This window comes from Corapipo altera, unplaced genomic scaffold (genome assembly GCF_003945725.1).
Source record: "Corapipo altera isolate COAL_440 unplaced genomic scaffold, ASM394572v1 268, whole genome shotgun sequence".
Classification (NCBI taxonomy): Eukaryota; Metazoa; Chordata; class Aves; order Passeriformes; family Pipridae; genus Corapipo; species Corapipo altera.
In genome coordinates, this window is record NW_020884901.1 from 9352300 (window position 1) to 9365056 (window position 12757).

The 12757-nt window shown below is 44.6% G+C and overlaps 1 protein-coding gene across 1 annotated transcript in view; it reads right to left on the bottom strand.

Moving 5' to 3' along the window:
* LOC113950376 (voltage-dependent N-type calcium channel subunit alpha-1B-like) overlaps nucleotides 1-12757 on the bottom strand; it is a 162088-nt gene that overhangs the window by 146502 nt on the left and 2829 nt on the right. The window contains exons 2-3 of the mRNA XM_027650180.1: nucleotides 11915-12020; nucleotides 4683-4822 (exon numbers count right to left, since the gene is read on the bottom strand). Of these exons, the coding sequence (XP_027505981.1) occupies nucleotides 4683-4822; nucleotides 11915-12020 (246 nt within the window). The remainder of the gene's footprint in view (nucleotides 1-4682; nucleotides 4823-11914; nucleotides 12021-12757) is intronic.

Here is a 12757-nt window from a genome sequence, read left to right on the forward strand (position 1 = left end):
ATTCCAGCTTTTTGCAATTTGTTCCAGACAGGCTGAGACACCCTTAAGAGCCCCGACACTCTGGGCACATCATTTGGCAGCTCCGGGCCTGGCACACACTGTCTCTGCCAGTCCCACCCAGAGATCCAGGCAGCTGATCCAACTGGCTCAAGGAGCCACCAGGACTCTTCGAGAGTGTTTAATCCAGGCTGATTGGAAGCCAAAAGGAATTAATTCTGCTCAGAAAGGACAGGGCAGGATCCTTTCAAGCGGTGCAGTTTTAGCAACTCCTGGCATTGGACAAACACCAGACATGGTTATGGGCACTCCAAGGGGATGTGATGGAACTGGGAAAGGACCAGAGCAAAGGAGCACGGAAAACTCAGGTCAAGGGAGGTCGGGCAGCATAAATCTCTGACTGGAGAAATGTTGGAGTTTATTTAAACCATAAACACGAAAAAAATTGAATGACTATTATTCAGATTCTACTGTACAAAATCTAGAAGGCACCAAAGAAGATCTCAGGTAGCTGGTGCTGGAAAAAAAAAGGGATAAGCAGCACCTTTGTTGTGATGTGTAATTAAACCATAGGACCTATTACCCACCATACAATGAAAGCAAAAGTATAAACAAGCTCCAAAATACAACCAAGGAGGACAGACCCCTTGGACCACACAGGTTAAAAGCCTTGTTAAAAGACCCTTTTTTTTCCCACCTCAAAAATCCCTAGACATCTGAATTTTGGGAACCAGAAAGCTCAGGATCATTTTAGCCATGCCTTGGTCCTCAGCAGTCAGCCTGTGACACCAGCTGGAGAGGATGTTTGTAGGTAAACCCTGCACAACAGTTCTTTGGGTTGTTGTATCCAAAGCCCAGGAGAAAACTTCCCATGAACTCCAAGAGGAACAGGCCTGGACCCTCCAGGCCCCCTATCCAGGCTCACATCTCCATCCACTGCCACCTGAGGAGTTTGGGGATAGGACAACTTTGTTCCCAAGATGACTGTGGATTTCTGAGGATTCCAACCCAAAACACGTTGCAGTGACAGAGTTAAAAAATCCCTTTGCCTCTACCTTGGAAAAAGTGCATTAAGATCATACAGTCCCAGGCCAGCTGAGAAACTGCAATTTGGGGTGATTTAGAGCTGCTAATGGGTGATGTCATCACTGGAGTGAACCCAATCCCCTAAAAATGTGCAAATGAAGTGAGCAGGAGCTATAAAATACATGTATTTCTCTCCACAGCAGCAACAGGTACATCCCAGCAGGGCAGCTCTCCTGGGTGCTCGTCTACAGCCAGAGGAGTCCACCAGAAATCACCAAAAAAACAACAAAGGGACTGGAATCTTTTCAAGAAGCAGCAATCTATTCTTCTCCCAGGCATTTATTAACAGCAAGTCAGCAGGATTCCTTGGAAGCAAATGAGAAATAGGCCCCACTGTGGAAAGAAACCGAGGGAGGGTTTTCTGGAATGACAACCAAGGCATTTTGGGCCGCTGTCTGTTAGACTTGGGTTTAGCTCAGTGGATATTGATCCTGGCTGCATAAAACACAGCCCTGCTGTATTTTCTGATTAACAGCTTCTGCTGCCTGGTTTTTGACAAACAAAATCTCCATCGTTGCAGGGAGATGAAAAATGTATTTATTGATAATTCCAGGGTGCAGGCAAAAAAAAAAGGGGGGGGGTTGGGAGAAACAGGTGGGAAGGATTTCTGCATGATCACTGTAGTATTTACATAAGGGTGAGTGCAATCGATGCAGAGCCTTCCCCCACAGCCTCCTCCAAAACACATCCAGACTCTACCCTTTTTCCTATGGAAACAGATAACGAGAGCAAAGCTGCTCTTTGCTTTTGTGGGGTTTAGCTAAAAGCTGAAAATGAGATCAGATTTTCTGACATTCAGCATTTACCTCAATAAAAACGGGCACTCAACAGGATTAGCGGGTACACAACTCTGTGTGTGGTGTCATGAAACACATTTTCATGATCTTTCATGCTTACACAGAACTAAAATTAAAAAAAGTATTGGAGAAAGAGAAATCAAAATCCCTCTGTGATATTGAAGATTAATGTGAACGCTGATCACTGCCTGGGAAACATGAAGTAACATTTCCAAGTAGAAACCTTGCACATATGGCAAAGGAAAGCTTTTGATGGAGTAGTAAAATGGTATTTCAAAAACTGATGTCCTACCTATCTGTATTTATAAGAACACATTAAGTACTGGCTTAGCACTGTCCTCTTTTATTATTCGCTAATAAATTACAGCCTGATCATTTTTTGAAATGCACAGGTCTGAGTCTCCTTTCCACAGAAGTGAAAATTAAGTTCCCACTCATGTCACCACCTCTCAGTCCCTCCCTGGAGAACCAGCTGGGTTTGGCAGCAGCAAATGTTCTTCCTCAACAACCTGCCTTTGGTCTTGAGGCAGAACCAAGGAGGTTTGTCTCAAATGAGACAAAAGGGGATGTTTGTCTCGAATAAACAACCTTGCTCTGGCTTCTCCAAGCCCCTAAATCAAAGCCCCAAGCCCAAGCAAGCAGAAGAGGGATGAAAAGGTTTCTGGGCAGTGAAGGAAGCCCAAGGAAGAGGAGCTCCTGCTTTCCAGCACAGCCCCATGGCAACACAGGAGCGAGCTAGGAACACAATAAGGATCTAGGAAATGCAGAGCAAAACACCACAGGCTACAGAGAAAACACTAATTCAGTCCCCTGTGTGAGGCTGCAGATCTTGCAGTGCTGTTTCTCTACTGTAGGTCCCTCCAGCTTGTTCCTGGGCTGGAATTACAGCCCCACGCTCAGGAAGGAATCCAACCCAGCACACGAGGAACACCGGGATTTTCGGGAGCCTTCCCCCAGGCACCAAAAATGTTACATCCAGCCCTTCAATGAGAGGATTAGAGGTCTGGGGAGACAGTTCTTGGACTTAATGCTGCTGAGCTGAGCCTTTGCCACCCCTGCACTGCCTGCCTGGTGGGAAGCCCCTGTATGAGGCGGCTTCCCCGAAACCGGGTTGGTGTCACCATTGGAAACCAGCAGCTCTGACGTGGCCGGGACTGTGCTGGAGAGGAACACGCCTGTTTGCAGAGGGAACAGGGCTCCTCGGTCCAGCTGCCTCATCGAGCTGATAGTCCTCAATTATGCTCCCAGATCAAATAGAGCTGCAAACAGCTCCCCCAGTAAACCCAGCTCCGCTCAGACACCGGCGCTCGGCATCTCACGGCCCGCGGCGATTCCACGAGCGACGCTCCAGCTGCTCTTGCAAAACTTTGAGCGTCTCACTTGTGAGAAAACCAAACATCTCTTGATTCCTGGCATGTGTTTATGAGAAAATAAAAAAGCCCTGTCTAAACAATATGGCTGGAGTTCAGAAAAGCTTTTCTGTAGAACCTTAGCTTTGAGTACAGAACCGCTGGAGTCAGCTGAATCCAAAGGTGTACTTGAATGCTTTGTTGAAGGATAAATGAAAACACATTCCAAAGTGCCTTCCAGAATCAGGGACTTGATTTTAATTATTTATTTTTTTTTTAACTCACAAAAGGGCGTAGAACTGACTAGGAATCAGCACATGCCATGGGTGTGAATAGTTGTAGCATCTGTGCTAATTCTCTTCTCATCCTGGTACCCCCCGTGCTCCTGAGTACGTAAATCTGATTCTCCTCATGACTCCACTGAAGTTCCCATTGATTAAATCCCCAGCCCAGCAGCAGGAGAATCAAACCCCACACATTTATTCTCTTCCTCTCAATGCATAAAGGATTCCCTTTGGCCTCTCAGCTGCTGGATCACATGGTGCCCTGAATGCAAAGAGAATTCCAGTGATAATGTGGCTAATGAATACATTTGTATATGTATGCAAGCATTTCCCTGCTCTCCACCACTAACCAGAAAATATAGACACATTCACACACAGGAGCAGAGAAGGTGTGGGAAAGGAAGGATTTGGGAATACCAGGCTGGGGGAAAACTGACTGAAATCCTTCCAAGCTGAAGGCTGCAAGCTCAGGACCTCAGGGAACATTTTCTTTGGAGCTTTAAAGCCCAATTTGTAGACTACAAGTGCTACTTAATATTCATGTTTCCATTATACTCTCCATTCATATAAATAAATATATATTACAACAGTTTCTAATGTAAAATATTGTAAGCATTTCCAAGAAAGAAACCAGCGACATCATTTCAAACCACTGCACAAAATACATGGGTGACATTTGCCTTAATAAGACATTTTGAATTCTTTTCAAGCATCTTTGAATTCTGTTCAGAAAAGTTATTCGATAGCAGAACAAATCCACTCCTGCAAAAACTTTGATGATTTCAGAGTTGTAATAGCTTAAAAATGGGATGCTTTTAATTTGTTAGCATGCTCCATGTTGACTTTTAAAGTCATCCTGTAATGCCAGAAAATAGATTGATTTAAATCAGGTATCAGTGGCAATCAAAACATGCAAAGCCAGAGAAATGTCAGAAAGACTCTGGATAAGATACACACCAGAACACCAACAAATAAATATCCTTAAGGAAAACCACTTTGTAGTTGGTTCCAACACTCTAAAAGTGACTCGTTCAGCACAACAAATCCTACAGTCAGAAATGTAGGGATATAATATTTCCCTCAAATCAACCCCACCCCAACCCAGAGGTAAAAACCAACGCAAATCAGAGTGAGAGGCCCCCTTAAAGTCGGGGTGAGACGTCACCTACCCTGTGAGGACCACGACAAAATCCATCACGTTCCAGCCGTTCCGCAGGTAAGAGCCTTTGTGAAAAACAAACCCCAGAGCGATGATTTTTATCCCAGCCTCGAAACAAAATATTCCAATAAAGTAGGGCTCAGTGTCGTCCTGAAAGAGAACAAAAATCAGGGGGATCAAGTCACATGAACAGCTCCAGGCACCAACTTCACACCCTTTTCCACTCCCCGAGCTGAAACTTTGCTAGAGCACAAATAGGAATTTCATTATTATTTCTCTGGAATTATATTTTTTTTTTTTTTGTAAATTGGGAATTCTATTTGCCTTCCTTCTGATTTTTTTCACCCCATTCTTTCACGCAATTTTCCAGCAGGAATTTCAAAGCTGAAGTTTTGCTCTAAGGGCATATTTAAAGTTGCTATCACATATTCCAGAGGTTACTGACATGGAAAAAGAAGTGCTTCACCATTCATCCAGGAACTTGAAACAAGAGGATATCTTGGGGATTAACAGTCAGCACAGAAAGCTTGTGAACACTGACAGGAAATTATTTATTTATCATTTACTCCATCGGTTCTTCCTTCACTCTTTCTCCTCCATTTTCTCAATTTCCACAGCCACAGTCTCATTTGTTTTCCTTTCACTGTGTGTCTGATTAAGGGAGAAAACCCCATTCCCTTTTAGCAGGAACAATAAGATTTGTGCCTCAGGTCCATGGGGCAGATTTTGGGATCTCAGCTTCATGTCTTACCTCCTACAGAGAAATTAAACTTCGTCTCCCCAGTTTTACTAAACCATTTATTCCATCTATTTTATATATTTATTTCATATTCATTATTTATTTTATATTTATTAATGATATATTTATGTTAAAATGTGTTTCTATAGTTTATATATTATATATTTGCAGTTATTTTTTCTGTTATATATTTATTTAACCAAACCATTTATTTCAGCAACTCCACCTCCCATTCCCCTGTGGCCCGGCAAGGTGACAGTCACCTGCAGATCACAAACACTGAATGGCCACAGATGTCTCAATATTATTATATTATATTGTACATTATTGTATTATACTATATTATATTATATTATACATTATTATATTACATTGTATTTATAATACATATATTATATATTGTAAATACAATATATACGATTTATAATATATAGAATTTATAATATGTATTATATGTAAAATATATATATTTATAATATATAATAATATGTATATTTCTTTATTATAGATTATTTAGTATTCAATTATTGACAGGAGTTTCAATACAAATTCAGTGCCAAATGAAAACATGTATATTTGGAAGTCAAAGACAGAGGAAAAAATGGGAACAAAGAGGTAAAAGCAAAGGAGATTGATTTCAAGCCCATGTTAATTGGCTTTGGCACCTGTAACCAATTTCCAAATGTGCCTTAGATCCCTGTTTTCAGCCGAAGTCAATGGAAGTAAAGCAACCCTACCCAAAGAGAAGCAAACTTCCAAATTAAGAGATTAGAAATCTTTTTTTTTTTTTTCCAGTGACATTTCTGGCCATCAGAGCCATGGAGCTGAGCTGCTCTTTGATGGACAGCTGCTTCCATTTTGCAATTCTACTAATGACAAAAGGGGATTGTTTGTTCTCTTCTACAGAAGGAGCAGGAATGTCAAGGCTCGTGGGGTCAGGAGGAAGGAGCAGGTTTGACACAGGGATGTGTTTGACCAGCTCCTGCTCAGCTCTGACCCAGACCCATGCTTTGGGCTCAGCACTTGGTACAGAAAACTGGGTTTTTCACCCCTGAATTTGGGCCTGTTCAGCCTCAAGAAGAGAAGACTGAGAGGGGACCCCCCAAATGTCCATCAGGGTCTGCAGGGAGGGGGTAGAGGATGGAGCAGGCTCTGCTCGGGGGGACCCAGCAATGGGACAGGAGGAAGGGGCAGGAACTGATGCCCAGGAAGTTCCACCTGGACATGAGGAAGAACTTCTTTGCTGTGCAGTGACTGAAGAGAGACCAGAGGGGGGGTGGATTCTCCTCACTGAGGATGTTCCAGAACCTGGATGCAATCCTGTGCCATGGGACGGCCCTGCTGGAGCGGGGAGGTGGCACCAGTTGGGACACTGTGGTCCCTTCCACCTGACCTGGTCTGTGATTGTGTAACACAACAGGACATCCCCCGCAGAGGGGCTTGGCTGGAGATACATCCCAACTCAGCAAGCCCACCAGAGAGCACTAATCACTGCAGATACCTCCAAGCTGCTGGAAAATACTCCCCCTGGACAGGCTTTTCCATCAGGGGCTGAATTAAGGTTTTATTCCTACAAATCAACACCCTACAACCCTACACACCTCAGAGGGCCCAGCTCTTTCACACACTTCATCCTTCACCCTGTATTATCTCCATTCCCTCCACCTTTCCCACCTCAGCAAACCCCCCTCCCACTCTCCTGTGGCCTGGCAAGGTGACAGTCACCTGCAGGTCACACACACAGGCACTGACTGGTCAGACAGAAAAACACAGCAAGGCAAAGTTGAGCTCTCACTGTAGGCCTTTGGCTGAAATGGAGAGGAGAAAATAAAAACCCACATCCAAAATTAATTTCTCCTCCAGTCAAGGAGATGTTTCCACAAGCAGCAGCACCTCCAAGCCCTCTGTGCCTCCACAGAGCCTCCCCAGTGCTGCTCAGAGGACACAAACCAGCACTGACAGACCTCCAGCTGCCCATCCCAGTGCTGTTTACCCACAGAGAAACAGCAACAAAGGCCATCAGACCTTTTATAACCTTCAACAGAAATTCTACAACAAGCGTCTTCTTCCAGCAGTTGCTCCACAGCAAGAGCTGGAGAGATCCCAGGGCTCCAACCCAGACAGAAAAGAGGGAATAAGGAAGAGGGGGTCACAATCATCCTGTGTGGTTTCAGAAGTTGCCTTACTGCTCCTCTACTTTCCCTCATGCACAGTGGGACTGCTCTTCAACCCCACAACCCCTCCTAGTTCAACAGCTATGGATAATCCGTGGAAACAAAGGCCTCCCAGCCCATCCCATATTTCCATCCCACAACTACGAGCGTGCCTCTAAAAATAACTCTTCTAACGCACCCAAAAAAAGCTACCTTTACCCACATCCACTCCTCCACATTACTCCCTCACTTCCTTGAAGCCTCATATCTACTCTGCTCCCAGTCTTTGCTCAATCTAGGTCAGGTGCTTTGTGATTACAGCTCCCAGCTTTAAAGAGCCAGGCTTCAGGTACTCCAGGGTTTGATAGGATATGCTCTTCCCAAAGCTAGGACTGCACAAAGCACTCAGGAAGCGAGTCAAAGAAGTTCTGAGTTTCCAGGGAAGCAGGAGGGCTCACAGATGGATTTGGGTATTTATTACAAAGAAAACCAGTCAGGTTGGCAGTGAGTAGCTGGGGAAATAAGAAGGGATGGAAAGAGGGTCTTTTCTAAAGCCTGCCTAAATTTGCACTGACTCAGCCTAAGAATCAGGGCAGTCACAACGAGATGAACACAGAAACTTGTGCCCCCGTGGGTAGAGGTCCAAAAAAGGATTCACAGGACTGTGTGTGATGGAAGGAAGGCAAGGACACGGGTAAGATGCCCTGGGCAGCACTGGAATAGCACTGCCATGGGCTCAGCATCCCTGCTGCCAGCACGGCCTGCAGCACCCTCCAGACAGGAGCCTGTGCCCTGCTTGGGTTCAAGAGCAGGAGAGAAGGTGATAATGAGTGTCAGTGTGTGAGCGGGGAAGGAGGGCGGAGAATCTGGGCAGCAGCCAGAGCTGTGCCAGCAAGTTGTTTGCTGTGGACACAGCAAAGCTTGAGACTGGGCCAAACACACATTTAATCAATATGTTTCAGATCAGAAACAACTTCTGAGTCTGGAAAGTCATTACTATTCCTAGTCCACGTCCCAGTGTCTTTCCTTGGCCTTTGGATGTGACAGCCTTGATGGGTTTGGGTGTGAAGGGTTTTGTTCATGCAAAGGTTAATACGAACAGCTCACATATGGCTGCAGGAAGTGCCTGTGGATGGGATAAAGCATTAAATCCATTAGGAAATTGCAAGAGCTGTCACAGTGAATATCTGAGAAAAGGCATATCTGTCCTCACATCAAAAACAGCCGGAGCCCTGCAGGGAACGTCCTACAGACCCCCTGGTGTCTTCAAACAGGGGCTGCACCAGAGCGGGGCAGAAAAGAGATTTCCTGTCCTGCAGGTCTGAAATCATCTCTGCCAGGATGGGCCAAATCTAAAGTCACCTGAAGCTTCTCATGGAAAACTGAGCCATTGGGAAGGAAGCAGGGAGGGAAGGAGTGTGTCTCATCCTGCACAGCCAAGAGCATCGTGAGCATCCACCAGCGAGGCCATTCAGGGCTGGGAGGGGAAGTTCACAGTCCCACATTTGGAGCTCTCAGCACCAGGCTCTGGGCCACTCAGTACAACTCCCTCAGCATCTTTTAGCTTGGCAGCACTCCAGTGTGTACAAACAATGCAATATTTATTGGGGCACAGGGAGCCTGACTCTACAACCTCTGGCTGAGGCACTCATTGAGATGGGCAGGAGCAAATCTGCAACATCTCTGTCCACTGGACAATTGCTGATGTGAATTAAACCCTTCCAGCAACCAAAGCACGTGAGAGTTCCAGCTCAGAGCAGGCAAGAACCTCAGGGGTAGGTCAGTCTGCTGCTGCTGGGAGAACAAGCTGATTTCTCTTGTCTGAAGATGAAACCAATACTCCGGTTCACCACTAAATTCTCTGACCACCAAACTGGTGTTTCTCGGAGCTTTTGTCCAAAATTTCCACCCCAGAACCAAGTGATGCTTTTCTGTGCTACAAACTACATACAGGAAATGGACAGAGAAAAACCCCTCCTAACTCAGCCATTCGAAATCCTGAAATATTGGAGGTACTGAGGCATCACTTGTGCTTCATTAGCCCTGTTTGTCAAAGTAAGAGGAGCACAGAAAACAGCCAAGTGACATTGCACTGCAGGTTCATCTCTTGGGTCTCAGGGGAGATAAATAGAAGAAAATGTTGATTAGAAGACAAAAATCATTAAAATGCTTGTATGGGCTCCTCCCTCTTCTCCTCAGCTTTAACAAACAGACGGTCTTAAGATTTTTGTCTTTGTATCTGTGGAATAAAGTACCCAGGCAGCTCTGGTTTTATTTCAACAGCTCTGCCTACATCTCCAGTCATCAAAGGCTCGTGATGTGCATCTCACATCCTTAACATCTGATTAACTCTTCAGTGATGAGACCTCACTCCAATTTGAATATTTCAATGAACCCAAGAGATGGAAATATAGATCCATCAATCATTAACCAAGAAAAGGCCAGTTCCACTCCTGCCAAAGACAGCCCAAAAACACCTGCTGTTCTGCAGAGGCTTAGAATTTGGCTCAACAAACCTGTAAATGTATGGGAATGTTCACCCACTCTGGTTTAACATGGATTTGTAACATTTTCAATGAAGCAACTTCCAGTTTGTGGAAGCAGCAGGAACATTCTAAAGCAGCTTCACTTTGAAACCAGAAGACACTTTTTCTTACTCACAATGCTTAATCTTTCCAGTATATGTTGAAAATAAAAGATATTTCATGACTTGTAAAGACTCTCAGTGTTATTCCATGCTAAACCCCTTTATACTTCAGAGTTATGAATGTGCTGTAGCTAAAATGTTTTAAGAATACCTGGATCAAAGGCAATGGTGCACAACAAGGACAAAAATCAGGAGTTAATTCTTTCTTCCTCACCAAGGCAGAGCCAACAAGGCAGAGATTGTGCATTTAATACACACAGTTATCTTACAGTATTTGGTGGTAAAGCCAGTGCTCTCTTTGGAATGATTTGAGCAGGAACTGAAGGTGTTTGTACCATAAAATGGAATCAATACAGTAGGGAAAAGGACAATAAAATGCCTGTGGGATCCCCTTGTAAGTCTGGGGACACAGAGAAACATAAAACCAACTTGTTAACCACACCTACTGCTGCTTGAAACATCACCAAAGGGTAACCAGACCAAAACACCCACAAAACTGTTTTTCCCTTCACTAGTCCATATGTTCATAACCACGGAAAGCATTTTCCAGCTCGGTCACTACGCTGGGTCTGAACCTGTGCTTTGCTCACAGCCCCAGGCTGGCCTTGCTGACCCCTCCTAAAGCACACAGAGAATGTTAAATGGCACAAAGATCAACAGAAATGCATATATTCATCTTATCCTCCTCACTTGTTTGGCAGAAATAATTCAGGGACAATAAGCAAACCCCGTGGAGGTGGACAGGCAGCAGCAGCAGCTCCATTTCCAATTTAGGACCAAGTAGGTGACCCTGATGCTCCTTCTGGATCCATCACTAACACACTTTTTCCTGCTTCTGAAGGATGAGATTGTGAGAGTTGCCCACCCTTGGAAACTGCAGCAACCAGTGTACAGGGCCCCTAGTTTTTGGCAGCAAGCCTAATATTATTTTTGTTTGCATAACATAATATCTACATGGCAAACACATATGGATCCATATTTATTCATCCATATTTATTCAGCCTTTGAACATGCACCAGGATTAATGCATTTGGGCATGCAAGACTTTCCAGATCATTAACAGTCGGAGAAAAATCAACCCAAGTGTTACACATTTTTCCTACGTGATAAATGGAAGAATTGTTTTGAAGCTATTCTTCTCTTTTCTTTTGAAATAAGGTAATTGAGCTCATTACCATAAAGCCTGCAGGGAAATTATTTTCCTCTGTAAGTTGGTTTCATTTTTTTTGAAAGGGAAGTGCAATCATCTAAACCCAAAGTTTGCTCTGTAGGATCCTTCATATGCACAGTGGCAGGAAGAGACTCTTGAACCTGAAAGGTTACTCTGTTCTACCACTCCCTGGGAAAATATCACAGAAGTTTATTTGATTCTAGAGATAATTCTAAGCATTTATAAGTCCTTTCTTGTCTTGGTTTAGAGACAACTTAAGTTTGGAGCTCTTCTGATGAGAACAGAAGCTCCATCTCTTCTCCTGCAGCTGGGCAGGACTGGCTGGAGTGATGAAGCATTTGTGCAGATGGGATCAGGAGGGGAGAGTTCTTCTTGTTGGCACTGAGCGATTTTTTTTTGTGATTGGCAGATCAATGCCTGTTTGTTTACCTGGGGATCTTTAAAACAGATGCCAGCACTCCCAGCACTGGGGGGCTGAGTGTTTTCTGCATCAGAGCAGAACAAAAACTGCACATAAATAAATGCAACTCACCAATCTCTCCGACATCGGCGTCTTGTCTCCATCCGGCAAGTGTTGTTCCAGAGCCAGCACGATACAATTGGCTATGATTGTAGCTAAAATCATGTATTCAAATGGAGTGAGGACCAAAAAGTTAAAGAAGACACTGGACAACAGAAGGAGAACCTCGCCCAAATCCCATTTCTACCCCCACAGTCACATTAATTGAGCATTCTAAGATTTCTCATATTTTTGAAGGCGTTCAGTCTCCCTGACTTCCTCAGTTCTTTCTGGGTTGTGTTTGGAAGAAAAGTAGGCAATTGGCTCTCTTCTTTGAAAGAGTTAGAGTTTTACACAGAGTCAGAGCTGCTCAAGGAATTTGGGAGAAAGAAAGCAAAAGATCCAGAGGAAACAAAAACCTATTAATAATTATTGGTTTAAAATGAGGCTGATAAGCTGAACTGCCTCAGAATAGATTATACAGCTGAGCACCATCTGCTGAATTGTCCTTCAGAAACATTTGCCTTCAACACATAGTGCAAATAAAGTGATGGGTTGTAAAAGTTTGATTTAGAGTGTCTACACAGGTCCAAAACATGAATTACTGCTGGATTGCAATTCTCCCAGTGAGAATAAAATCACCAGCGCCCTGTCGGGATGTAGGAGGGAAGCAATCCCAGGGGAAGGATCCCAACCCGGCACCGGGTCCCCTCTTTTGCTGTTGTCTCCAGCCCCGAGCTGTGCCGAGTCTCAGCTCTCCCAGGGCGGAGCTGCACCAGGGACAGCAGAGGGGCCTGAGGTGGGAGATGGATCCGCTCAGCACCACGGGGAGAGACTCAGCACCACGGGGAGAGAGACTCAGCACCACGGGGAGAG